A 27,912-nucleotide genomic window follows, 5' to 3' on the forward strand; every position below is an offset into this window, starting at 1 on the left:
TGATTTTCAACCACTTTTCCTGCAGATGGCTTCACTTATAGCATACTTCAGGAACATCTTGTCTATTACTAGCCATGGATATTGCCACCCTTCTGTAGATGTCAAGTCTCTAGGGAGGTCACTTCCAGAAAGTAGCTTCATTGATTTTCAAATCAGTTGCGTAGCAAACCATTAGTCAAGAAAGGATTTCAGAGAAAAAGATGGGGCCAGAAACCCCTCCAATCCAGCAACTGCTGTGCTCAGTGAGAGCCATCCCAAAAGGCAGGTTACACTAGAGAAATACTGCATACCACCTCCAGCAAGGCAGGCAGTGGGGCCTACAAGTGACATAAAAGTTATGCTTGCATTAAGTTGGTCTTGCATTACTTCCTCCATTTCTTTCTGACATACAGAAGTTTAGGGAAAAATTACCTATGAGTGGGAAATGTTTTACCTTGTGCTAGAAAATAGAAGATGCGTCTTCTCACCAAAAACAGAACCGAGTTCCTTATTTGTCAGGTGAGAACTCATTTGCAGTGGGGGAAGAGAACGTCAGCACATCTACTATTCAGCTAGCAAATTGTCATTCAACCCAAGTGTCTGGACAGGGAGGTAAGCAATGTATAGCCTCACCCACAAAGAGATCCCACTCCTGGTAACCCTGATCAGTCCAAAGGAAGCCAACAGAAATAATTTTGAGGACAATGATTATTAACTTCCACAAATCCCCACCCCTGGACAGAGAAAAGAGTATAAGCGTTAGGGTGCAAAAGTTTAGTTTCTCGAGAACAGAGCAAAGTTATATCACCACTCACAATTGCTATCCTATATACCCACCCCACCCATCTCCATCTCCCTCCTATCCAGACCCTCCCCGCAGAGATCCTGCCAGCCGTGAGGCTCTATCACAGCTGCTCACACCACAAATTTGTTCTTCATGAGGGAACCGCTCTTGGTGGCTGTGTCTGCATGAGCCTGATAGCCAATCACCACCTTGGAAGACAGACCCAGGTGCTCCTTGTACACACGCCTGCAAATAAATAAATATTCTGTTGAAATCAGCCTGCTGACAACAGCCTTACTTTCCTGTAGCTACCATTTAGCACCCCCAGAATCCCTCCCAGTCAAGCAATACTTAAAAAAAATTAATTTCATTTTTAAGCCAACCACTCATTCTCATTTCAACCCCTCATTTCACATTTGATCATTGGGATATATTCCACCTGCTGGAAGAAGGCTGACATATCCCTCCTAAGTCATTGTCTCACACTCCACTGACAAATGCAGAGGGGAGAGAAGGATATAAAATGCAAAAATCAATAAAAACATAAACAGCTGAGGAGAGGGAATAGCCTCTTACCCAATGTGGGTGACGCCATCTTGATTCTCTGCCTCCCGGGTCCAGATTGCAATCTTGTCCCCCTTGCCGCGGATGTTGATGACAGCTCCACAGACATCATCACTGTAATCATCAAACATCTCTCCAATCAGACACAGCAGCTACAGGATTTTAAAAAAACCAGGAATTACAGGGAACCTCAGATCTCAGTATACACAGGTGAAGTGGGCAAAACGTTGGCCTTAAGGGGTCTTTGAACAGCTTGCCCTAACCAAGGGGGAAAGAAGCTACATCCTTTGGGGAAAGAGGGATGGGTTGGTTGCTTATACAAGGAAGGAAAACTTGCATGGGCAGAAGGACACCATATAGCCTTTTCTGCCCACCTTCCCAAGTTATCAAGTTACCAAGCCACCTTACATCCCATGAAGCACCATGGTTTTGGGAGATAACTACTGAAGGAAGGATTAGTTTTGTCTGTACATGAGTGAAAGAACAGTGCTTAAACCCAGAACAGAAACACAGGCAGGAACCCGTGATGACCTGTGTGTATGAACATACACACACACATCTTACTTACTGTCTCTAACCAGAAATGGTCAAGCTCTGTATGCCGCTGCTGCTTGGCCAGTGCAATAAGCCAACGGCCACCCCGCTTGTTCCGGTTATCTTCCCACATAGGCTCAATGCCATCCTATCAGGAAAGCAACAAGGAGTCCTCACTATCTCAAGACAGGCAATTCATACATATGGCACAACCCTGAGCCCTCCGGGGGTAGAGCAGTTTATCAAATTGAATTAATAATAATAATAATAATAATAATAATAATAATAATAATAATAATAATAATAATAATAATAATAATAATCCGCACAGCTGCTACATAAAGTTATGAGATGCTGGACCCCCAGCAGGCCAGGCAGAGCACTGTGGTGAATGGCACAGCTCAGCCAATAAGAAAAAAAAGTGCCTTCTGACTGCAGACTGAACGAGTCTTTTCTGCTCAGCATGCCCTCAGGACACTCACACAATACAACTGAACAGAGAGAGGGGTCAGCGATGAATGCTTAAAGTTACCTTACCTTGAAAAGGGAGTAGTCACAGCCTGGGGTCAGTTTGCTGGCAAGCTGGATATGACTGTACAGCCTGCAGACTCAAGGGGAAGGAGACAGACATAGTATGGAAAAAGTGAATAGTACATGACTCCCCACGGAGATCACTACCCCGTAAAAAGATGGCAGGAACGTCCCTCAAGTAGCAACACAACACACCCCTGAAAATATTCTTAAGAGCTTTCCACAAAAACAAAGAAGTACATGCTGCAGGGAAATGTGGTCCACTGGGAGTTCCCTACAGTTTGCAATTATATCTAATTTGTTTTAAAATATACTGCATGTTTCATTTTTAGCATATACTTGCACAGCTACATGCAAACATATACAGCAGCTGAATTCCACACACTGAATTAGTGACTGTCAGGTTCAGGAATACTAACAGCAAGAAGAGTGAAACGCACTCACGCCCAAAAGTCTTCCACAGTGTCAAACTTGGTGACAAGTCGCAAATTCTCCTGCCATGTCTTGCTCTTGCCATTTTTAAAGAACCACAAGACCCATCTGTGAAGGTCAGAAGACAACATCAATGAATACCAGCTATAAGCACTCATTTTACACAGGGGCCATTTCCGCACGGCCAAGCTCAGGGGGTGCATCGGCGTATATGACGGCAACGCACCCCCACAGGACCGTTCGCACGAACGGTCCTGGTAGGGGCAATGAAGACGGTGCAGCCTGCGCAGAGGCTGCGGCGTCGCCCGAATGCCTTACCATCCCTCCGACCTTCCGGTGCATCGCCCAGGCCAGGGGACACGCCCCCCTGCCCTGCACAACAGCTCTGGAGTCGCAGGGCGGGGGGGGGCATGTCCCTTGGCCTGGGTGACGCACCGTAAGGTCGGGGGGACGGTAAGGCGTTCGGGAAAGGGGGGGAATGGCGCCTTTCAGCCACTGCCGTTCGCATGGCAGCGTTTGGAAGCCACTGTTTCCGAAAACCTTGCTCAGGGAGCGAGGTTCGGAAACAGCGGCTTTGTGCCTCTCGTGCAAACCCCTCCCCAGGGATGCTGTTTTTAGCATCCCTGGGATGCTGGATTCCGCCCGTGCGGAAACAGCCAAGCACTCAGGCTATGGGCAAACATACCCTGGCCCACAGAGGCGTACCTAGGCAAACTGGAGCCCTAAGCAAAACCTGAGTTTGATGCCCCCCCCACGGGTGGCCACCCTCCCCCACCGTGACCAAACAATGATTTTTTTCACCAGGTCGTTTCAAAGTCACCATCACATTATAGAACATGCCCCAACTCACAAATCTGAACACAGCAATGGGCTATGCCACACAACAGAAATAATTTTTGGAAAACATTTTCAAAATGCTTTCAAAATGTTTTATTACTGCTATGAAAAACATTTTATAGTGTTGTATCCAGTCCCCCCAATTAGAGGAAACAGCATCACTTTCAATGTTATTTAAACTGGGGACCCTAGGAGTATCTGGGCTCCCTAGTTTAAACAAGTGATGCTGGAATCCACCCCCAAACAGCATCATTTTCAATGGTGTTTAAACTAGAGAGCCCAAATTCTCCTTTTAAATCCACCTTAAAGGGAGAATCTGGGATCCCCAGTTTAAACAACATTGAAAGTGATGCTATTTTGGGGTGGATTCTCCCTTTCAATGTTAAAACTGGAGACCTCAGATTCTCCCTTTAAATCCATTCCGAAGGGGGTGGATTTAATAACAACAACAACAACAACAACAACCTTTATTGGGCATTGAGAGAATAAAAGAAAGAAAGAAAACAAACATTGGCAGGAAGGGAGTGGATTTAAAAAGAGAATCTGGGGAAATTTAGGGGGTGCCTGTTGTCAGGGGTGCAATTATTAAGATAGCAGCACCAAAATTTCAGAGTATCTTTGTGAGACCCTACTGATGATACCACCCAGGTTTGGTGAAGTTTGGTTCAGAGGGTCCAAAGTTATGGACCATCAAAGGTGTAGCCCCCATGTCCTATTAGCTCCCATTGGAAACAATGGGGGATGGGGGCACTCCCTTTGGGAGTCCATACCTTTGGACTCCCTAAACCAAACCTCACCAAACCTGGGGCGTATCATCAGGAGAGTCTCCCAAAAAATCCCTGAAATTTTTGGTGCTGCTAGCCTAAAATCTGCAGGCCAAAAACGGGAAAAAACACTGAAAATACAAAATCCCCCACAAATGAATCTGCAATTTTGTCGCCCACCACAAGGTGGCGCCCTGGACAGCTGCCCACTTTGCCCAATGGGAGGAACGCCTCTACTGGCCCACAATGCCCACAAGTCAGAGATCTGCTCTTTCTTAATGGTGGCAAGGGGGTGCTGCTGTTCCATGCTCAGGTCAGTTCTTCGTAGCATGTATGTTCACACATGAATAAAAGAGAACTTGCAGGAAACACATGGTGGATTTTATGCAGCCATTGCAATTCAGTGCCTTCTCTCAACTCCTCCTCTTGGGTAGAGAGGAGATGAGAGAAGAAGTTTCCAGTAATATTCTCCATCAGGCACAAGTCATATAGGGATTACTTTCATGTCAGAAAGGGAAGATTGGTCAAAATGAATGTAAGATCCAGACATTCAGTCTGGATATACTGGTTAGATTGTCAGACTAGAATCTGGAAGACACAGGTTCAAATCCCCGCTGTGTCATGGAAGTTGGTTGGGTGGCCTTAGGCCAGTCACCCTCTCTTAGCCAAACCTACTTCACAAGGGTTTTTTAAAAAAGATAAAACAGAGATTAGGACAATGTAAGCTCATTTATGCTCTGGTTGGGAGAAAGTTGAGGCATAAATGAAGGAAATAAATAAGCAGACAGTTGGAGGCATTTAATCACCTCAAGGAAGAGATGCAGATTTCCTTTCCCATTCCACTGGCAGTGGGGAGCAAGCCTAGCCCAGTGTCACTAGCAATGGCACACAGGCTCACACACACCTAGCCCCTGGCACAGATCCGGGCAGCAATGACCACTTCCACACAGGTTTCTTGCTTAGGGTTCAATGCTTTGGGTAAGCAGGAAACTCCCCCTCCCCTCCCCCCCCCCCCCCCCCCCCCGCAGCATCATGGTACATATCTGCATCTTCCAGGGTTTCTTTGGCTTTTCTCCAATCTTTCCCAAACTGACTTTACTGCAAAGTTTCACAGCAAAGATCACAGCAACGCCTGGAAGGGTGCCATGTGGATATTCCCAGTCCCACATGTAGCAGATCATTGCAGTGGCTAGAGACTTTCCAAAGTGATCTATGTGAATTCAAAGGTCATTTTAGCATCATTTTGCTATAGCAATATCTAGTTGTTGATTTTTGACAAAAGTGAAGAAGCCCTAGGATTTTTTGGTGTGTGTGGGAGGGGGGATTGGCTGCTGACAGAGTACTGGGCAGGGAACTAGGGGAAGTGAGCCACGTGGAAGTGCCGTTGCCACTGCCCTGTACTGCAGCAAGGAAATTACACACGCTTGTCTATATGTGGAAAGGAACAGTGATAAGTATGGTAGACCATTGCTCATTGCCTCCTCTGCACTGCCAGACATACTGGGGAGAAAACCAGGCCCCTCAGGTGCAGCACTGCCTTCCTCCCTAAACAGCCTCTTGTGTGGAGAACTGGCCCTGAAGAGGAGTGGTCCCACTAGAGCAGGGGTAGGGAACTTGCGGCTCTCCAGATGTTCAGGAACTACAATTCCCATCAGCCCCTTTCAGTATGGCCAATTGGCCATGCTGAAAGGGGCTGATGGGAATTGTAGTTCCTGAACATCTGGAGAGCCGCAGGTTCCCTACCCCTGCACTAGAGAGATGGCAGTTCAAGGGCAACTAGGGTGGATGGATGGTTTTGCACTGCAGATAGAGAAAACCATTCCAGCCACAAGTAAAGGGGAAACAACCCCTCCCCTCCTCCCCAGATGATTTCAGGTGGGGTTTGCCTGTAGCGGTAAAAAAAGCAACAGAAAATGTTACTATTACATTTGAAGACATAACACTTTTTGGATGCAATTCTATGCAACACATCTGGAATTTATACTAGCATCAGGATTTCAAGAGACAGTGGTCACTCAAATGATACACAGTGGCCTATAAAACATTTAATGAAAGCAAACAAAGCAATACATATCTGCTGAGTACATACTCTTCTCTAGTTGCATTTGGATGCATATAACCAAGACATTTCAGGTTCATGAGAAAAACAGCCATTAATCCAGGAAATCTAAGATAGCAAAACTGCACTGGGGCAGACCAATCGGTCTGACTCTCAGTGTGGCAAAATCTGTGGATACTGAAATCCAGAGACTGGAGTCTTGAACACAAGACAAATCTTCCCACAAACATGAAAAAGTCCCAGGCTTACAAAAAACAAAACCCACAACATCTGAAATGGTTAAAAACAGAATAGTAGTAGTGCATGTAGCTTTAAGGGAAAAAATCTCCTTACTGGCCTCTGGTGGGCAACCATGCTGTGACAGACAGAAAGCTGTACTTCCCCTGCAGAAAAAAATGAGCCACTCAGATGAACCCACAGGAGTGCTGCAACCATCTCACAAGTGGGGACAAACCTCTTCAGGGGAATGAGATTTTGGAGGGAACACTGGAAAAGGAGTAGAGTTCTGCCTCAGGGACACAGCAGTGACAGCTCAGATCTGGCTCTGGAGAAAGGGTAGACAGAGTGAAGGGGAGCCCTACCTGGTAGTGCAAGAGAAGAGAGTGCTTGTTAGGCCTGTATCTCGTGATGAGCAGACCTTAGTATGACTCTAGGCAAAAGATAGGCTGGTTTGGGGGGAATCCTGTGCTTGAGAGAAGATCCAACCTAGTGACTAGTTAATACAAATCTGGTTGAGCCTGAAAACACTGTGGAAAAGTCTGTAGAAAAATATTTAAAAATCTTAGTTGCTTATATATTAATCCACCCTCAATGATCTCAATAATCTTGTGCATCACAAAGCTTACCACACAGCAGTGACCCTAACTCTTATACACTAGCTACCTGTACAGCATCTGGAAACTGAGAGGAAGGTTTATAGTTCAAAATGAACCCAGATCCCAAAAATCTTAAGTGGTTGTAGGCATCTCCTCAGGAAAAAAAAAGGCTTTTCATACATGTCAAGCTACAAGACTTGGTTTCTATCAGTAAAAGGCTCACCTAGCTTGGCTGCTTGCTATTGGCTGCTTGCAACTGTTCAACAGAAGCCATCTCACAGAAATCAGTGTTGTGCAATGGTTGAAGTTTAAGAATAGAATCTGGGAGACTCATGCTCGAATCCTCACTCTGTTATGGAAACTCACTGGGTGACTTTGGACCAATCACGCGTTCTCAGCCTAATCACTTCTCAGGGTTGTTGTGAGGATAAAGTGGAGGAGAGGAGCATTCTATAAACTGCTCTGAATCCTCATTGTGGAGAAAGGTAGGGTATAAATGAAGTAAATAAATAAATATAACTGAAGATGTGGGCAAATTAAAGGTGGGTTGGTGGGTGAGAATGAGAGAAGGAAGCAGGCCAAAGTAATGTTTCCTGGATAGGGCTGTCAGGGAGAGTGAACGAGGGAACGTTGAAGATGGCAAAAGCGGGGAGGGAAGGAAGCAGAAAGAGGGGATAGACTATTGGAACTGGCACAGAAGAGAAAGAGGAAATAGTGGGGGAGGGGACTAAGATGCACCCTGCAAGCACTTGTGGGTCCCCTGTTTTGAGAAACCTTCAACTGCTCAGCCTGTACCTGTTCTGGAGAGGATGTTTCCTGAAGCGTTCCACAGTCACCTCCTCTCTCCTGGCCTTGCATTTTCGCTGCTCTTCCCTTGCGCTGGCCTGACATTTGCATGAGTGGATAACATGTCAAAACAAGGAACACAAACACAAAACAAACAGAAGGATTGTCCCTGCAGTCACAGTAAATGAGAGAAAGGGAAAGTAGAGGTACTTCACATTTGTACAGGTACTTTTCTTCAGTGGCAGAAGTGTTTTGGATTAAAGGTTTCCCCAACTAGCAAAATAAACATTCAGTAAGCCTCCAAAAAGCTCTCCATTCCAGCATGCCCTCTCAGAAAAAGAATAAACTGCACAGACACTGGAACTGCTCACAGCTTTATCCCACCCCCCGCCCCCAAAAAAGAAAGAGTTGGCAGTACCTATAAGAGGAAAAAATAAAACAAGCTTTGCAGTATTTTAACAACTAGCACATTTTTATTCCTGCAGAAACATCTGTGGACTAGCACCTGCTTCCTCTGATACATCTGAGAAAAGGAGTTCAGTCTACAAGAATTTATGCTAGAATAAAAATGTGTTAGTCAAGCATTGCAAAACGCTTGTTTTGTTTTGGCTGCAAATGACTAGCAGAGCTACCTCGCTGGAAATCCTATTTTTATTTACTTTGTTTATAGTCTGCCTTCCTCACCAAGACTCAAGGCAGATTTAATTAAAATGGTGAAACCACGCTAAGGCACAGGATATTGTGGCAATGCTCTCAAGGAAAACAAAGCAGAGCTAGAAATATAGGTGTCACAGGAAAGAAGCGCATAAGGAGAATTACCATGGGGATCTTTTCATGCTAGAAATTATTAGGAAATGTACTGAAAATAAAACAGCCAGTATTGTGATGCCCATGTATAGAGCTTTGGTATAGCCTCATTTAAAATACTGTGTGCAGTTCTGGTTGCCATATCTCAACAAGGATATTGCAGAGCTGAAATAACTGAATGAGGACAACCAAGACAATTACAAGGTTGGAGCACCTTTCCTATGAGGAAAGGCAGAGTATCTGGGACTTTTCAATCTAAGAACAAAATACCGTGGGGGGGGGGGGGGGGAGAGACACGATAAAGTCTTATAAAACTATACATGGGGTAAAATAAAGGAACTTTTTCTCCCTGTCTCATAATATTCGAACTCAGTGGCACCCAATAAAGTTGTTGAGTAATAGGCTGAGGACAGACAAAAGGAAGTATTTAATCTGCAGAATTCACTGTCAGTGAAGGTAATGATGGTCACAACCATATAACTAGCTTTGAAAGGGGACTAGATTCAGGTAGGAGAGGTTTATCAATGGCTACTAGCAATGGTGACTTAGGGAAACCTCTATCCACAGAGGCAGCAAACCACTGAATACAGAGCTAGCAAGCAATAGCAGGGAAGTGCCTTCACCTCTGTGTCCTGTTTGTTTGGCCCTCCAGGGTAACTGATTGGTTATTGTGTGAAACAGCATCCAGGAGTAGATGGGCCAATGGTCTGGAACAGCAGGCTGTATGTGGGTTCTAATTTCTAGTAATTTGCTAATTGCTCAGTCAGATGCATCAATAAAAGCCACTTATTTAAAATAGCTATAATTCATCTTTCTACTAACCACTTAGGACTCAAGGCAGTTTACAACAAAAAGGAAAGACCCATCACACAGGGGAACTAAAAAGTACACAAAAGAAATGCCATCCATAGCAAACACAGCATAAAACTACAAAGGGCAGCTGTTGACTCTTCTCCACTTAAAAAAACAACCTGATTATTTCAGCTTTGCATGGTCTCTTAAACACCACAAAGGCAGATAAAGTCCTTGTCGGTTTAACAGATCATTCCGTGGTAAAAGGTAATCTGACACCATATCAGTTATTCTCACCTGCCTGGAGAATAGGATACATACATCCACCAAAAAAACAAACCAAACAGCTTAGTCCCTTGGGGAATAACAATGCTAGTAGAAACAATATATCGGATATCTAATTCTGAAACTCCCCCCCCCCCACCCACACACACACACACACACACACACATTTCTGCCTTTAACAGTTAAGCTGTAAACAAAAGATCAGAAGGTGAAGGTTTCCTCCCCCTCAGTCATGCAAAACAATGACTGATATCCTTATAGGCAGCCCTCTTATATGGGGGAGGCCTATTCAACAAGCAGTTTCTCTCATCATCACTAGCGTAGACTCGCTAAACTTAACCCTCACCCCTGCCTCCTCCTTCCCCACCCCTCCACCCACCAAGCCTCAGCAAAATACTGCCCGGTTTATGGGTTATGGTCCCCAAAAATGACTATTTATTTTCACACAAACAAACACAGAACTGCAACTTTAGTGAGGAAAAAACAACTTTACACTAAAAAAAACAAACCCTGGACAAATTAATCAGATTAAAAAAAACCCAACAGAACAACACTATTAAACCTAACCTAACCTCACCTTTCTTCTTCTTCCAAGTCAATAGGACTTTTGAAAGTTAAAAAAGACTTAAACAATTGTTTAGGAAAACAACAGCTGTGACTTATACAGGGCAGGGAGAATCACTCACCATCTCTACTGCTACCCTCCTGGACACTGACTGCTTCAGATGTCCTTTTATACCAAAGGCCCCCTTCACAACACCCCAAGAGAAGCCTTACTTGTTAAAGTCCTCCAGCCCTCCTTTTCCTCTTGCCTTCAAAGGCCCGACTACATGCAAGTACATCTGTCTCCCCCTAATGGTTGAAACACAACAGATAGGCTGAAAAGGGCCTAGGAAGTAAGGAATGTAGTCACTTTTGCCACAATAACAAAAAAAGAAAGGATGTCAGATGGATTGTCCTGGTGGACATTACATAATCTACATTTTTAGGGAACTGGCCAAGTGACATGGACAGAGGACCCCCTCCCCCCATGAAAAGCCTGAGCTTGGGGAGAAGATAAGGAATGTTGGCCCTAAATTGATAAAGGAGAAACGTGGGAGGAGAAACTGCTCAGCCTCTTAGTATCCTGGAATCACAGAGATGTGTGATAGTGATTTCCAAAGTGTGCCCTCCTTCCATAATCCCTTGTGACTCCTGGCTTGTTTTATAAAACAAGAAGCACCTGGTAGCTGGAGTTGAAGATTGCCACTAGATATAGACTTGATTTGCAGCCTCTGCCTTAACAGCACTTACTCTGTGAAAAGAGGCCATTTTGAGCTTTTGCAACCTCTGTGCTGCAAATGAAATGCCTTCCATATGGTAACATCAGAATGTCTCAGAGGTCCCATTATGCAACAGAATGTTCTAGGGAGACTGTTTCTAGAAAAAGCCTACCTAAAGCCAAACTTATATTAAAGTCTCCACATATGAATGGAATTTCAATTGAATCTGGAAAATAAAATGACTTCATTTGAGACTGACTTGCCATGTTTTCTGGCAAGGCTAAGGAGAAGGTTTTTAACAGCAGCACAACAGGGAATTCAGTAGGTGATGCTTTCCCTGATTTAATCTCCATTGAGAAAATGCATCATCTGTTGAATTTCCACATGAAGCCATAGGAGTTATGCCAGAAAAGCATCAGCCTCTGTTTCAACAGCAACTAAGGAGGAAAGTAGTAATGATATCAGAAATAGCCAAACATTTTTACTACTCAGTTCATTCCTAATAGAACCATTTACAATGCAGTTAGAAACAAAGTTAGAACCTTCTAAATCCATTTATATCAGTTGTCTTAAGAGAGTGTGACTCTGTTTAGGAATAATATGGCTAGAGAGATTTATGGCATTTAACCCTGGTGTTCCCAGTTCCAACAAAACACCACATGGGCTCATTTTCTTTGCACATGGAAGAAAGGTACGACGGACCTAAAAAGCAGGCAGAGGCAGAAAAGCCTAAATCTAAAGAGATAACACCTCACAAAATCTGAGTCTGTGAGTGACAGGCTGGGAGTGGGTGGAGTCTGAGTTCCAGGGAGATGAGATGTCTTTAGTGTTTGTGAAAAACCAGCACAGCATTGGGGGTAGGAGAGTGCTGGGGAAAGGGGGAACTAGTTTATCTAGGGGAGTCAGAGGGGACAGATGACCCTGGTGCCATTCGCCTGGGTTGCCTGGGGGGCACATTTTGACCACCTGTCCCCTCCCCCCCTTCAGGCCAGGCAAACTAGGGCCAACTGACCTGCAAGCACCACTGGAGAAGTCCCATCGCTGCTGCCTCAAGAGCAGTGCAGGGCCAGATTGCTCCCTCCCACTCTCCTTCTGACTGACCTACGAACTGCTTCTCCTGGATGATGAGCTGCCCCCTGCTTCGCAGACTGGCACTGATGGCATCTGCTTGGTGCTTTGCACCAGTATTATGCCAGCACTGGTCTGTGAAGTGCCAAGCGGAAGCCACCAGCACCAAGTGGGAGGCTGTTTGTCCAGGAGAGGCAGCTTGTATATCAGTCGGAGGGGTAGAGGGAGGGAGCAATCTGGCCCTGAGCTGCTCTTGGGCCAGCGCTTCTCCAGCCATCGGGCCATGTGGTGCCCCAAGAGCAATACAGGGCTGGATCACTGCCTCCCTCTCTCTCTCTCTGACTGACTGACCTGCAAGCCCCTTCCCACTTTGTAGACTGGTTTCTTGATTTTTTTTCATGGGGGGAGGAGTACAGCCAGAGTTTGGCTGGGGGCAGGGAGGCAAGGCACCCAGGACAAGCCCTAGTGAAGGTACACCACTGAAAGGGGGGCCATGCTCTTGCCATGAAGGAAATTATCTTCTAAGGAGAGAACAATATCTAGCTCAAGTTCTTAGAGCACAGCTAGTTTATTTTTTGGACAGAGTGGTTGGTAATGAGGGAACTGACTTAGGAAGAGTTTTGTCAGAGAGAGACCATTCTCTAATCAAAAGGGGAATTTACACTGCGCGTGGGAGAACAATTCCCATCTGTAGTTTTTTTAGAAGTAATTACTTCAAACTGGCTGCCGTGGGTTTTCTGGGCTGTATGGCCATGGTCTGATAGTTTTTGCTCCTAATGTTTCACCTGCATCTATGGCTGGAATCTTCAGAGGCGTGTCATGGTGAAATACCGAGTTTATTCTGGCTGTGAAAGCCTTCAACAGTGCAACTGCTTCAAACACAGAGTGTTCCTTACATTTAAGAAGTCTGAAGGGAAAGTGAGTTCAGGGAATGCTCCTCTCCATATAACCTACAGGCACCAGAGTGAACACATGAACATCTGAGTGCTAGCTTGGATATAATCCGTGAAACATCATGAAAGTCTACCATCTATTAAAAACATTAAGAACTCAATTACAAACTGCATTACACACCCCAAAGGGGGTGGATTTAAAAGGAGAATCTGGGGAAATTTGGGGGATGCCTGCTGTCAGGGGTGCATTTGTTAAGCTAGCAGCACCAACATTTTAGGGTATCTTTAGGAGACTCTCCTAATGATACCACCCAGGTTTGGTGAAGTTTGGTTCAGGGGGTCCAAAGTTATGAACCCTCAAAGGTGTAGCCCCATCTCCTATTACCTCCCATTGGAAACAATGGGGGATGGGGCACCCCATGCTGGATGCCATGCCAGTATCTCTGTGCTCCCCCCACTGCCACCAGCATAATGTGAGCAGTCCAGGGGCGGTCAGTGTAATAGTTGTTGCCCTGTTGTGCCAGAGGCCCTTAGGACTTACACCACCTTTAGTCCATTAAGGCTAATGAGGGCTTTCTGGCTGCAGGGAGGCATTTCTGCATTCCAAGCCTTCTCATGCCACCAAGAAGCCTCCATGGGAGCAGGTGAGCTGGTGCAGCCACAGCACCGCAGCCAGGTGCGCAGCCTGTTGGATGGGGTTGTAAGGGGACATTCGTTGCCTTTGGGTATAAGAAAGGTAGGATATTTTTCCCCCTTGAGATCCCCTGCCTTTACAGAAGGCATTTCTAGACTACATAGATATGTGCTAAGAAAGCATTTGCTAATATGCCCCAAAATGTATTTATTTATTATGGAATCACAATTGATCATAAATTGGATGAATGGGCTAGAGATATAATACTAGAGAATAATTAAACTTGTGCATCATCGAAAGCTTTCATGGCCAGAATCACTAGGGGGCTGTGGGTTTTCCAGGTTGTATGGCCATGTTCCAGTAGCATTTTCGCCTGACGTTTCGCCTGCATCTGTGGCTGGTATCTTCAGAAATGCCAGCCAAAGATGCAGGTGAAGCATCAGGAGAAAATGCTACTGGAACACAGCAATACAACCCGGAAAACCCACAACATCCTAGATTAAACTTATTTCAGATCAATTTTAAATACTGTAGTGGCTTACTCAAATATTTGTTCTGTCAGTGTATATTGCTATGTAGGATTGTCAACCTCCACAGGAGGAGCTTGGAGATCTCTTGGAATTACACATGGTCTCCAAATTGCAGAGATCTGCTCTGCTAGAGAAAATGCCTGCTGGATGACATTATAGCTTGCTGAGGTTCCTTTCCTCCCCAAAATCTGACCTCCCCAGGCTATACCTCCACAGGAATTTTCCAGCCCAAGGTTGGTGACCCTGAAAATAAAAAATGAATAAATTATAGTTATTTAAAAGTACAATAAAGCCAAGCCTTTCTGGAAAGATTTTTTAAACTTAAATTGTAAATTAATTCTGAAAAGTTTAGTCCATTTTCAAACTGTATGAGAAATTCTGGTTTTCATTATTTATTTAAATTTTCTCTAGAAAATAAAAATAAAGACCTAACTTGTTTTTTCAGTTTTTGCTCTTTTCCCCACTCAGAATCTTCACAGTCATTGAATATATTCACATTCGTTAGGGAAGGTCTTGACAGTTTGCATCTTGACAAGCTCAGTTCAGCCTGCCAGCAGTAAACGGCCCCTCAACTAAGCCTCCTGTTTCTTTGCTGCTTCTTTGGGGACCAAACTTGGTGATTAGGATCTCCCACAGCTCTTCAGAATGTCCAGAGCACAAACTGGTGTGCCATTTTCCTGATCTCAGTTGTCTCCTACTGCAGGGGAAAGTGTAACAGCAGCTCTGAGGCAAGGTTGGGGTAGCAACAAAGGCTGGGGAAACTGTAGCCCAATCCATATCTAGGGGCTCCTTTGACTGATTTTAGCTCTTTTTAAAAAATGAGGAAGTCCTAATTGAGACCTAATCATGTCCTCAGTACTTTGGCTTCCTGGATCTCACTGTGGAGGCCTGCATTAGGAGACAGGGAGGGTTTCAAAAACAGGGCTGAGGGCCCCCCTCAAGTTTCATACTAGTTTTATTAGGAATTTGGTGTTGCTTCTCAGAATTCTAGGGGTACAGTATTATTATTATTGTTGTTGTTGTTGTAGATTTCACAGCTGCCGGATCTTTAGCTGGTTGTTGGCCTTCATTACAATTCGGGCCTCACCCAGAGGCCTAGGAAGTTGTAATTATCGGAGTAGTATTCGTGCAGATCCCAGCAGGGCTGCCTTCTGAATTTGACCAATGTTAATTTTGTCAATTCGAAGATGTTTCAAGTGCTGCCCTAGTGTTTTCAGGATGGCGCCTAGCGTCTTTCCTCATTTGATTGTCCATAGTGAATGATCTTTTCCCTTAGTTGTTTCTGTCTTTCTATCAGATGGATAGAATTAGAAATGGCTGGATGGAAAGTGAATTGGTGGCTGTATCAACAACTGTATAGCATCATAAAGAAAGAATCGACTCCACTGTGGACTCAAGGTTTTGAAGACACACTTTACTTAAATCTTCTGGAAAAAAAATGACCATCTAATTAAACGGATGTATAATCTATGTATAGATTTAGATATGGAAGACGAAGTAGTAAAAGAATATATGATAAATTGGGCCAGATATATTGGTCACACACAATCCCACTGGAAAAATGGGAAAAAGTATGGAAATCAGGATTTAAAAATATTATCAGTAATGATATTAAAGAAAATCTGTATAAGATTTGGTTTAGGTGGTACATTACGCCAAAACAACTGGCTAAATTTACCGGTACGTCCAACAAATGTTGGAAATGTAAGTTGGAAATAGGAAGTTTATATCATATGCTATGGGAATGTAAAAAGGTTAAGAAATTTTGGTGTGATGTACATAAGGAAATTCAAAAAATTCTAAAGGTAAATATAAAATGCACTCCTGAATTATATTTGTTAGGAATGTGTGACAATAGGCAAATAACTGAAAACAGAACGCTATTTCAATACCTATCAACGGTGGCTAGGATTATGTTAGCTAGATATTGGCGTCAGCAGACAATTCCCTCGATACTAGAGTGGCAACATAGAGTAATGGACCTAGTTAAAACAGCAAGACTATCAGGATACGAAAAGTTGGAGACGAATGAAAAATTTAAGAATTTATAATTATTATGGATTAAACATATCGAGAAGTTAAAACAAAAATATGTGATCTTAGATATAATTTAAGAAGTATAAGAAATAATAGAAATATAAAATAAATATAATTATTAGATTAAGGTAGTAAATGTTATGGTTTAGATTGGTATGTAATTGCGGAAGCTCATCAATTGTATGTTACGTTGAAAATGGAATAATATGGTAATGACACACACACAAATTTTTTTTTCTGTCATGGGGACTTTCTCTGGAGGTTGTACTATTATTTTCTCCCCTGTGCTGACGTTTTCATCTTGCAGTTCTATTATTATCTCTCCTGTTGTTTCTGAATTATGTACTGTTTTTCGTCTCATGTTACAGTTGCTTTCTTTTCATAATTTTTCTGGATTTCTTCTAGTTCTATCTCTGTAAAGACTTTATTCCGTGTGATGAATTGCCTTTGATCTGCCAGTCTTTGCTCAGTGATGTTCAAATCTCGGTAGTGTTGTTTCCACAGTTCGTACATCCGCTTCAAGTATCCTCTTTTTTCTGGCTCTGAGTTGTAATAACAAGCCATGATGGCATGATTTTCTTGTGCACTATACTTCTTTCTTTTGGATGGTTGGTCCACTTGTAGCCCACTTGTCGACGCATGCCCAGGGACCCCAGCATGCGAGGCGGCCCTTGTTAACCCACGCGATGACTAATGCGGTATGGAATAATCTTTCGTTTTTATCACCATATTGTATGGGTTGGTGGACGCTCTGAGTCTGGTTTCTCAGTTGAGACCTGTCTGGCATGGGAGCCCCTTCTGGTAGAATACACTATCTCCAGCATAGCTCTCAACGTAATCGAAGCACGCAAGCCCCTTCCCCATGACAAGGGGGTGCCCATGAGGGGATGATGATGATGGTGATTATTATTATTATTATTATTATTATTATTATTATTATTATTATTATTATTATTATTATTATTATTATTATTATTATTATTATTATTATTATTTGATAGACCGCTCAATCCCCAAGGGGCTCTGGGTGGTGTACAACAAAAAATCCAGATACAAATTTTAAAACAAATTATAAATTACCAATATAAATTAAAATCCCTTAAAATCACAAGCAGCAGCAACAGTAATGTTAGATGCTTTGCAAAGTACTGTCTGTCAAGCACATCCTCAGTTCAGAAGGGCTTTTGCAGACCTGTCATTAAATCTACTCGGAACCAACAGACCCTGTGTCGCCGCAGGGTTTTGTGTGTTGCATATTTAATTCACTAAGCAGGGATTTCCCCCTTGAGTGACTGCAACCTAGAAGACTTTTCTTTTCTTAAAATGTTTACAAGGATGAAAAGGCTTGTGCAGATGTTTGTCCAGCAGTTTGTTAACTATGGTTACATATCCACACTGCAGGTTTCACTGTTATTTCAAGTCATTTGGGTTTGCCTTGGCTAGAATGCAACTGTATTAGCAATAGGCCATAGTAACATTCTAGAACAGTATGTATGCTTGCAGTGAGTGATTCTCTGTGAAGTTTTATATGACAGTAAATTTATGCTTTATTTGTTTCAGTAGTCTCTAACCTAGAGAGCTAATGTGGTGTGGTGGTTAAGGTGCCGGACTAGGATCGGGAAACCCAGGCTCAAATCCCCGCTCGTGCCATGGAAACTTGTTGAGTGACCTTGGGCCTGTCACACACTCTCAGCCTTGACCCTGGCAAGTATTTGGATGGGAGACCTCTAAGGAAAACCAGTGCAATGTGGAGACAGGCAATGGCAAACTACCTCTGAACATCTCTAGTCTTGAAAATCCTATTGGGTTACCATAAATCAGCTGTGACTTGATGGCACCACTAACCATGCCTATTTTCATGGTAGCGTAATAATCCAGTTACATGCAGTTTGATGAAGAGTTCTAGAGAACTCAGATACTTACAGACTATTTAGTGTTACGTGGTTGGTCCTCATTGTTGGAAGATCCACACCTGGTGCGTGTGTATCCCTTGAAAAGTAGCAGAGTGGCACAGAGGCTAAACACAGGGAAGCTTACCTTAGCACGAACACGTGGTTGAGCTTGCTAGAGAGAACTTCAGACACAAAAGAAAGTCAGAGTCATTTGTAGTTTCTAGTCTAATAAAAAGAGTATTTATTAGTGAACTCCATTCTGGATAGAAAGGTGGAGAGATAGGTTCACTATCTAGTCTAATCTAGCTGGATGGAGGCGGATGCGTAGGAGACACATCCTCTCCCTAGGCATGGTGAAGGTAAGAGTAATGGAGAGTTTCCGAGAAGAAGGCGGAAGCAAGGGAGGAAGTCCCTAAGAGTATCAGTCTACATCAGGGGTAGGGAACCTGCGGCTCTCCAGATGTTCAGGAACTACAATTCCCATCAGCCTCTGTCAGCATGGCCAATTGGCCATGCTGGTAGGGGCTGATGGGAAATGTAGTTCCTGAACATCTGGAGAGCCGCAGGTTCCCTACCCCTGGTCTACATCAAAGGGATAGACTCAGCATGATAGAGTAAAGGTGACAAATTCCTAAGTCCCTATCTAGCCACTAGCTCGCTAGTAAAAAACCCCTCTGTAGGACGAGGCAGGAAACAGCGTAAAGTCCCTTTCTTCCAACACTCATAACAGGTATTTCACGGCTTTCAGTGGTCTAATCCAGTGTGATTCCCAACCTTTTTCCACTCCTGTACCCCTCAGCAACCAATTTCCCTAAAATTGTATCCTTATATTTGCAAAACCATTGCATAATTTTTTCATGTACCCCTGTGGGTACAGGTACTCCAGGTTGGGAACCACTGGTCTAATCTAATCTAATAAAAAGATGTCCCGTCATCTAACTTGGAAAGGATTCATAATGCCAGATGTGAACATAACTTCAGTGGCAGCTTGGTATTATAGCAAAGCACTCTGCACATGGACAAAAGAAATCTATCTATCCATCTACTTATTTATTAGTTCATAGTCTTGGCACTGAAAACAGACTATGAAACTGTCCATGAGCTGTGGTTCAAATTAAGCAGAATTCAATCTTGACGCATAAATCCTAGCTATTCAATTGTCCAATTGTTTGCATGTTTATTCAGAAGAAAGCCTTACCAAACTGGGTTTAGTATTGAAGCTTTAAATAGTTACCATCTTGAGTTTTACATTCCCCTTCTGTTGCCTTCTGTCCTATCACAAGAGCTTGTCAGTGGCAGATATTGTTGTACATATTGTTTACCATGTCCACTTAATCCTTTGTCCTGTACCATTTTCCCAATCTAAATAGTCTCTTATCCAAAAAGCTGTTTGTGCCATGGCAGAATCTTCAGAATCCCTTCAAGTGGAAGCTTGCATGAACGCGCCCCCCCCCCCCTCAACATGCGCTGGTTTTCTAGGCGAAGGAGGGGGGGATCCAGTAGTTGTTCCCACCTGCAGCCTGAAATGGTTCAGTCCAGATTTAGAAACTGTTTTTTCTGTGTGATGTGTAACCTCCCTTTTCGGCAATTTTTTGCAGGAAGACAGGCTCAAACCAATTCTATGGGCATGTAACAATCAACATTTACCCAGGAATTTGCAAAACCTATTTACTTGTGGCCATCACAGATGAGATTGAAGAGGCGGCATTTTTAATTAAGTCTCAACTGTGAATATCTAATTTTAAAATATAATTTTACGTCGAATTTACCGGGCCGAGAATATATGAAGCAACTTGTCTGCTATGGCTTTCTAGCGTGAAGACAGAAAGAACGAGCATTTTCTGGGCGCAAGGCCTCTGGCTTCGTAGCCACGTGCCAGCCTAATCGCCGACCAGCGACTACGTGCCTGGCTGGTTGGGCAAGTGCAAAGCTCGCCCCCTATTCCCCCTTTAAGAAGTTCAAGGCTCTGGCTTACTCGCCCATCAGTCTCAGTCCCTTCTGTGGTGCCGGGGCAGAAAGGTCTGACTTGCACCCTCCTTTCAGACGCCCCACCCCAATCGCCGGGCGGCAGACAGGCAGCTATCCAGGCCGGGGGTCCCGCTGTTGCATCCGGGCAGGACGGAGGGGCGGGGAACGCGGATTGCGCGCTATGATGAAATCCCCTCGCCGGGCCGGTATAGGGCGCGCGGTGGCTCATTGCAATATTCAGCAGCAGCAGCAGCAGCAAGGCGAGGGCATCGGCGTCTCCGCTCCTCGCTCTTGCTCCTCCCGGAGCTGCTCCATGGCAGAGCTGCCCTGACTGCCCCGCTGTACCGCTCCGCCACTGCTGCTGCCGCCGCCGCCCGCCCCAGCCCGGAATGATCTGAACCCTCCGGCGGAGACGCACCCGAGTCCAGAGCTATTGCCGATCACAGGTGAGTGGCGGCGGCGGCGGCTCGGCAGGGCTCCCTCCATCTGTTGGGAGGGAAGGGGAAATTGCAGGTGCAGGGGGGAGAGCACGAGATCGGCGAGATCTTCCATGGATTGGCCAGGGCGGGGGGTCACAGCGTCGCCCTGAAGGTGAAACTCACACACCCGTTGGTGGGCTGGCGACGCGTGGCTGAGGTATCTCTTTTGCAAGGGAGGGGGGGGGTGTCTCTTTTTATACCTGTCAAGCTTGGCTCTGAATTGAGATGCTGATGAAGATAGGAGAGGTTGCATCCTCTTGGTACCTTCCCCAATAATTTACAGAGCGAGCAGCCTCACCAGCCCTCCCCCCCCCCCTTCCTTCTCGGGTTTCAAGGACACGGAGTCACCCTTCTCTTGGTTGCCTTGATCCTGGTTCAATCCCCGTATCTTTCTTACATATAGGGAAACCAGTCGTGGCTTTCTAGATGGGTATTGAGAGATGTGGTTTCAGTCTCTCCCCCATCCCCTCCACCATGATAATGAATAGGAAGGGGGCAGCTGTTTGTGCCATGGCAGAATGTTAGGTCAGGCAAGGTAGGCCAGGGTGATGGCCGCTGGGGAGGGGCAGCCTTTGCAGCAGTAGCAGCTGCCACTAGACTTGTTGAGTCTGGGGCACAAGGGTGCCCTTTCCACAGCAGCAAGCAGGACTTGGCGGCATCCATGTGGCTGCTTCTCTTACCTTTGGAGAGCCACGGCTCCTGTCTCTCCAAGCACAATCTGGCAGCAGGGGAGCCAAGTCTGCAGCACAGTGTTGCCTGGAGCTGAACAAAATGGGCCACATATTCTTCTCGCTCTGGATACCAGCCTAGGGGAGTGCTGTGCCAGCCGCCAGTCCAGTCTTTCCTCATTTCTCCAAAGCCAGGTTCACCTCCTCCCCACCCCCCACCCCAAGCAATGTGACCATATCCTTGTAGGAATCAGCAGAGCCCTCTGCTGAAGCCATCTTGCTCTGTCTCTTCTCTTCACACAGACCTCAGTGCCGGAATGGATGTGTTTATGAAGGGCTTGTCCAAAGCGAAGGAAGGGGTGGTTGCTGCAGCAGAGAAGACCAAGGAAGGGGTAGCAGTGGCAGCGGAGAAGACCAAGGAAGGTGTACTGTATATGGGTAAGACAGCTGCAGGCGCAACTGCAGAGCTTCCCCACAGGCTGTGCCCCCTTTTGAGGAAAATCAAAGGGGAATATATCATGTAGAGAAGAAAAGGGAGAGGGGATCAAGCTTCCATGGGGAGGGGGGAGTTTGGCACATTTTAAGGAGTCCTTCTGAATTGGTAAGTTAGCTTCTTTCTCCTGTTTCCCTCTTTTTCTGGTTAAGGAGTTCTAGGGCAGTGGTGGAGCACAGTGCACAGGAAAATGGAGTCTGAGGCAACCTTTATAAGTCATTTTCTTTCTCTCTCACCCCTCTTGGATGGGAGTGTAATGGGGGCCGCATGCCAAAGATGGCTCTTCACACGTGGTAGGTTTCATCGTCTCAAGCTGATCTGTGGGGACCTTGCCGTTTGTTTGTTTGTTTAGTTAGTACCACACAGTATTTATTGTACATAATGTGCTGTGATCAGATGATTGAGAACCATAGTTCTCCTTATCCAAGAGTGAATTACATTCCCATATACAGGCTGAGTGTCTGTGATACTGGTGGAATACACCCAGGATTTTTGAAAACTTAGGTTGGAATTCAGACTCACTGCTTAGAGTGCTTTATTTGCTACACAAATTGCTGACTTTACTGGTTCCTTGGGGGAATGGGGGTGGGGGGTGTCCAACATTGATTAAATTATATATATTTTTTCATTGAATCCCTAGTTTAGAAATAGCATGCACATGCCCGAATATGATGTAACTGTTCATCAACCTAAATGAATCTAGCCAATGAATGGTCCCATTTTTCCTAATGAAAAACTTAGCCTGTACATATTCTTTAAAGAATAGCTTAACCAGGCACCCTTGACATCTGTCTGTCTCTTTTCCTTTACATACAGTAACATAGCACTGGCCATTGACTTAATGTCTTCCATAGGCATTATCTTCAACTCCCAGTTGCTGCCTGTATGCACAAGCTCCATAACACAGCACTCTAGGCTGGCGTTCAGAGGTCCTTCTGCTAGGGTCAAAATGGTGTGCAACCTTATAGTTCCATTCTAAGCAAAAGGGAAGGGGCTGGTTCTCTGCTGGCTGATTTTGTCCATTTCAGCATGACAGTTCAGTGGATGAATATTCATAGATGTCTTCTCTGCATTCAGGAGCTGCTTCGGTTTTTACAGATTTGCTAACACACACACAAATCTGTTGGGGAAAGCCAGAGATGTCCTCCAGTCACACCACTCCTTCCAATCAGGACAGAGACACATGCAAGCTGAGCTCCTCCTCCCAGGAATTCATCTGTCATCTTCTCACCAGCCCTATTGTCATCTGTCATTTCATTTCCCTTTCTCCCGTACTAATCTTCTTAAGTTTCCTGTGCGGGAATGGTCACTCCTCCTAGAATTGTAAGCACAAAATTTTGTTACTGAATTAATACAGTTGCATCATGATAAGTGTGGTACATTTTGCCCTGGAAATGAAACAGCAGGCATCCATGATGGGATTGTGAAACTGCTAGATTCAGATTGGAAATTCAGTTCTGTTAAAATAAATTAGCAGACAAAAATGCACAAGGCATTGTAAGAGCATGGGTGCCATGGTGTAAGTGTGCAACTGGAAAACAGGAGGCTGTGATCATGGAGGAAGAAGAAAGCAAAGGCCAGAAAGGAGGAAGAGTTCTGGCTTAATTTCACCATGTTCATGCAATTCAGGCTTTTTTTTGATGAAAAACTGGGGAATGTGCAAAAGTTATCAATAAACAGGGCGAGATGTGGATGATAACTGACATTTTGATCAGACTCCAACATGCTGTTCTGCTCCTGTCCCTTCCTTGCTTCTGTTCCTGACTCCTAAGCTTGGCTTGATCTTCCTTCAGTGCAGACATTGGAGCCCAGAGAAGAAGCCTGATTTGAACTCTGTATGTATTCAGGGATTGTTTGCCCCAGGTTCCCTGCTTATCCAAAACCATCCGTGAGATTTTTAGACTGTTGTGAACCTTCCTAGATCTCCAAACCAAACAGAAGTCCAGCGGCTCTTATACATTAGGAACATTTATTCTAGCATGGCCTGTCATGACTCAGAGCACACTTCTTTAGATTCAGTGAGTAGCTCCAGCCATAAACTAAGGTTTCACAAAAGCACAATTATAGACTTCTTTAGATGTTATTGAAGGAGCCCCGTGGCACAGAGGGGTCAGCTGCAGTACTGCAGTTAACAGCTCAGCTGATGACCTGAGTTTGATCTCGACAAAAGTCAGTTTCAGGTTGAGGCTCAAGGTTGACTCTGCCAACTGTCCTTCCAAGGTTGGTAAAATGAGTTCCAGCTTGCTGGGGGTAATGGGTGGACGACAGGGGAAGGCAATGGCAAGCCACCCTGTAAACCTGGTTAGCCTAGTAAACGTGATGTGACATCACCCCTTGAGTCAGTTATGACCCGGTGCTTGCACAGGAGACTGCCTTTACCTTTTTAGAAGTTATTGAGGTGGAAATTAGTAACTTCTGTACTGTTCACACATGCATTAAGAACAGAAGCCCTGGACTGCTTGGGATCAGGGTCTGTGAAAGACTGTGTGCACCCATGTGTATCTGCCTGCTGATTTGAAATTGTGCTCAGAGCTCCTTTCTAAAATGCCCCCATTCTCAGATGTTAGGCGTGTGGCTGCTGAAGTTAAAGGCTTACATGCCACAGTATCATTTCACAGAGTGGGGCTTTCCCGCTTTCCGCTCTTGTAGCAACCCAGAGCCCAGTTGATTCTCAGGGACAACAGAGGAGACCAAATAGGGGTCTACAATGGGAGGGGGAACTGGCAAACATCATCCCCCTTACCCCTTTGGAAGCATGATTTGTCTTGTTGAAGGGCTGTGTGTGCAGCCCACAGTGCACATACAACTGCCCCCCCCCGCCCACCAATAGGGCCAGTAGTGCCACCCTTGACCATTTCAGATCAGAAAAATGGTGTAGGGGAGAAGCTGAAGCTCCTTCTCATGGTACATTCTTCATCTGGATTCCATGCACTATGAGGAGTGGGTTAGGGAGCTAGTATGTTTAGTCTGGAGAAGAGAAAGTTAAAGGTGACATGACAGCCATGTTTAAATATTTAAGGGATGTCATGTAGAAGATGGAACAAGCTTGCTTTCTGCTTCTCCAGGGACTAGGACAAGGAGTACTGGGTTCAAGGTACAGGAAAAGAGATTCCATCTAAACATTAGGAAGAGCTTCCTAATGGTTAGAACTGTTTGACAGTAGAATACTCCTGCAGAGTGTGGTGGAGTCTCCTTCTTTGGAAGTTTTTAAACTGAGACTGGATGGCCATCTGTCAGGAGTGCTTTGATTTGTGTTTTCCTGCATGGCAGGGGGTTGGACTTGATGACCCCTGTGGTCTCTTCCAACTGTACGATTCTATGTTACTTGGGACCCTGTGGTGCTTCCGAATAGAGTTTCTACAGGAAACTCACAGCTGCAGTCTGGCTGCAAGTCCCCATGGTGATCAGGTGTTATGACTTAGCATCTGGTTCAGGCCTAAGGTGGTTGTCGAATGCTCTCCCCAGAGACTCTCTTCTCTCTATACTTTAGACACCAGGTTAAGACTATTACCTCAGTGTTTTAATTTATGATGCCTTTTTTGCTGTTCTTAGTGATTTACAGTCTTTTTATTCTTAGGGATATTATTCTTAGCAATTCATTGTAATGTATTGATGTATATATCTAGTTTGCCTTGGAAGCTTATTAAATAGCAGTGCAGAATATCAATATATATTTTCTCTCTGGAGGACCATTCTTCGTGAGCAGGGGGTTGGACTTATCCCAGAATTCTTCCTATTCCACAAGCAGCCATATTGTCTTTGGTAAACAAAGGCGTTCTGAGAATGAGAACAGTAGGTTTCACCCATGTGATGCTCACATGAAGTGAGGGTATTGCTGCATTTAAAAAAGCATCCTGTATATCTTTTCCTTCACATCGAGTGTTCCCAGGGGGTAAATGCCCCCTGACTGAATGTCCTCTGGGCAGGCTTTCTGTTGCCTGTTCCTCCCCTGGCTAAACCTTCTCTCTCTTCCTGGCTAAACAGTGGAGAAGGCACTTTCCTCGCTTTAGCTCTGCTTCCTATGAGGGCAACGTAGAAATGTGACCTTTCGTTTTTATCCGTGTGTCAAATTCTGTCTTCATCTTCTGCTGATCCCGTCCATCTCTACCTCTTCTTCATACTCCATCCTTTCATTCTGTCTACCAGCTTCTCACTTTTTTTCTGCAACTGTAGTTTTTTCCAAGTTCTTGGTTATTTTACTGTAGAAAGGAACATCAATCCTCCTGCGTTTGGGAAGACTTACTAATGAAATTAGAAACCCCTTAATTAAAGTCATATAAACAGCACTTCCTGTTGGCAGAGGCAGATGCCTTCTAGTTTGCACTGTTAAAGAGACCTCCAGACACAAACTGTACCTTTTTTCCCCCCTTCAAGCACCCTTCTTCTGAAAGCTCCTGTACACTGTGTTGGTCCCTGTTTCTTTATATCATGCCCTACTGGGAGTAGCTGGGGCTCCAGGTAGCTGCCATCCTTTTAATCCAATTTTCCCAACTGAGAACTAAGATTCTGTGGCCAGAATAGATTATGCAAATTTAGACAAGTGACTTTAGTTTGTTAATTTCGCACAGCTTACATAATTACATGACATTTGGTGGAGTGAGAGGTTTTTTTCTTCATAGAATTGCTTTATTATTCATGTTTTTTCCCATAGAGATTGGAGTTGCAACATATTCCAAATAATGGGGAAAATAATATGATTTGAAAGAACAGAGAGATGTTGATGGGAGAGTCACAGGTAGTAGCTGATGGATGTGCTAACTAAAGATGTCACGTCGTATGAACACTGGATACCCTTTCCGTTTTTTCTATTTCTAGCAAAATATGTCTGTCACATTTTTTTCCCTCTGCGACCAGGTGGGCTAGAACCTTTCTATTAAAAAAAGAGAAAAGAATCTGAGATATTTAAATTCCGCTCAAGTAGTTTGGTACTGCAGCCATGGCCTGACAGACTCCTGGCATGCATTCTTCCTGTTGTGTATGTTAGGAAGCTCTGCTATTTATTAGAAGAAGGAATGATGGAGGAAGTATTAAGTACAGGGAGAGTGCCTTGTCAGTGTGGTCCCACCCATTATGGACGTGTAGCTCATATGGTCAGAATCACTAGCTCTAATAGTGTAGTCCCTACATTTTCAATTTGTGGAATAGTCTCTTTTGAGAGTATATAGGGTATTTGGAGGGTGTGAATTCCAAGACAGCATATAGTTTTAAGATGGTTGATTTCCCCCCCCCCCCCGCTCTTCCCCCCTTCTACCATGTTTGGGATTGTAACCAGAGGTTACTTGATTTGAGACTCAGAAATATCACAGACTTTACTACAATCTTTCCAAAATCTGCTTTACTGTGTTATGTTTTTTGAAAGATTACAGCTGAGCTGGGATAGACAGGAGAGTCTGGTTCTTTCCCAGTCTCTTTTCCAATTTGAAGCCACTTCTGTTGCTTCATGGTCGCGATTTCCCCTCCTGTGGATCTTTGTTTTTAAAGTAATTGATGCATAGCTATGGCAGTGTGGTACTGATTTTTTTTAAAAAAAATACTAACCCCAAAGCCATCCCTAGTAGTGCTGGTAAGTGGGGTAGGAAAATTGCAGGGAAACCTGCCATGTGGTATCCCTTTGCTTGCTACTGCACTGATCTGCCACTTGCATCAGCAACAAGAAGACCACAGAGAATTGTCATTGTTCTCATCAGTTTCCACCAGCAAAGGGAGATTGTCCCCTCTAGGGCACAGGGGCATAGAGCACGGCATGACTCAGACCCCTTTTAACCTTGCAGGTGCTGACAGATTACAGAAGGGTGAAAAGGTTGTTGTGTTCTGCTCTTTTCTGTTGGAGAGAGAGAGAGAGAGTGTGTGTGTGTGTGTGTGTGTGTGTGTGTGTGTGTGTGTGTGTACACACACTTAAGGGAACCAGTGTTCTTAATGGGGAGGCACTGAACGGCATCTTGTTCTGCCCCCACCATTGCCTGGAGCCAACCCTGAAGCTGCACACACATATGACCGTGTGTGAGGATGTCTGTCTGCT

The 27,912-nt window shown here is 44.6% G+C and overlaps 2 protein-coding genes across 2 annotated transcripts in view; one reads left to right on the top strand and one right to left on the bottom strand.

Moving 5' to 3' along the window:
• Nucleotides 1-683: 683 nt before the first annotated feature.
• Nucleotides 684-20,482, bottom strand: EIF4E1B (eukaryotic translation initiation factor 4E family member 1B). The gene is made up of 7 exons (XM_048488058.1): nucleotides 20,261-20,482; nucleotides 8,095-8,183; nucleotides 2,837-2,932; nucleotides 2,399-2,462; nucleotides 1,896-2,009; nucleotides 1,340-1,479; nucleotides 684-1,009 (listed from the first exon to the last, which is right to left on the bottom strand). Exons 1-7 carry the CDS (start codon nucleotides 20,480-20,482, stop codon nucleotides 895-897), a joined length of 840 nt encoding a protein of 279 aa, XP_048344015.1. The 3' UTR covers nucleotides 684-894.
• A 28-nt stretch (nucleotides 20,483-20,510) lies between these two features.
• Nucleotides 20,511-27,912, top strand: part of SNCB (synuclein beta) — a 33,621-nt gene continuing 26,219 nt past the window's right edge. The window contains exons 1-2 of the mRNA XM_048488059.1: nucleotides 20,511-20,699; nucleotides 21,704-21,838. Coding sequence (XP_048344016.1) covers nucleotides 21,718-21,838 — 121 coding nt within the window. The 5' untranslated portion in view covers nucleotides 20,511-20,699; nucleotides 21,704-21,717. The remainder of the gene's footprint in view (nucleotides 20,700-21,703; nucleotides 21,839-27,912) is intronic.

This window comes from Sphaerodactylus townsendi, linkage group LG03 (assembly GCF_021028975.2).
Source record: "Sphaerodactylus townsendi isolate TG3544 linkage group LG03, MPM_Stown_v2.3, whole genome shotgun sequence".
In the NCBI taxonomy this organism is placed as follows: Eukaryota; Metazoa; Chordata; class Lepidosauria; order Squamata; family Sphaerodactylidae; genus Sphaerodactylus; species Sphaerodactylus townsendi.

Excerpts from the sequence above, each read along its gene's own strand:
- EIF4E1B (XM_048488058.1), bottom strand. The coding sequence starts at position 20,482 with ATGAGCCACCGCGCGCCCTATACCGGCCCGGCGAGGGGATTTCATCAT. Across the intron at positions 2,010-2,398 it reads GTGACTACTCCCTTTTCAAG|GATGGCATTGAGCCTATGTG; the intron begins GTAAGGTAACTT and ends CTTTCCTGATAG. Across the intron at positions 1,010-1,339 it reads GATGGCGTCACCCACATTGG|GCGTGTGTACAAGGAGCACC; the intron begins GTAAGAGGCTAT and ends ATTTATTTGCAG.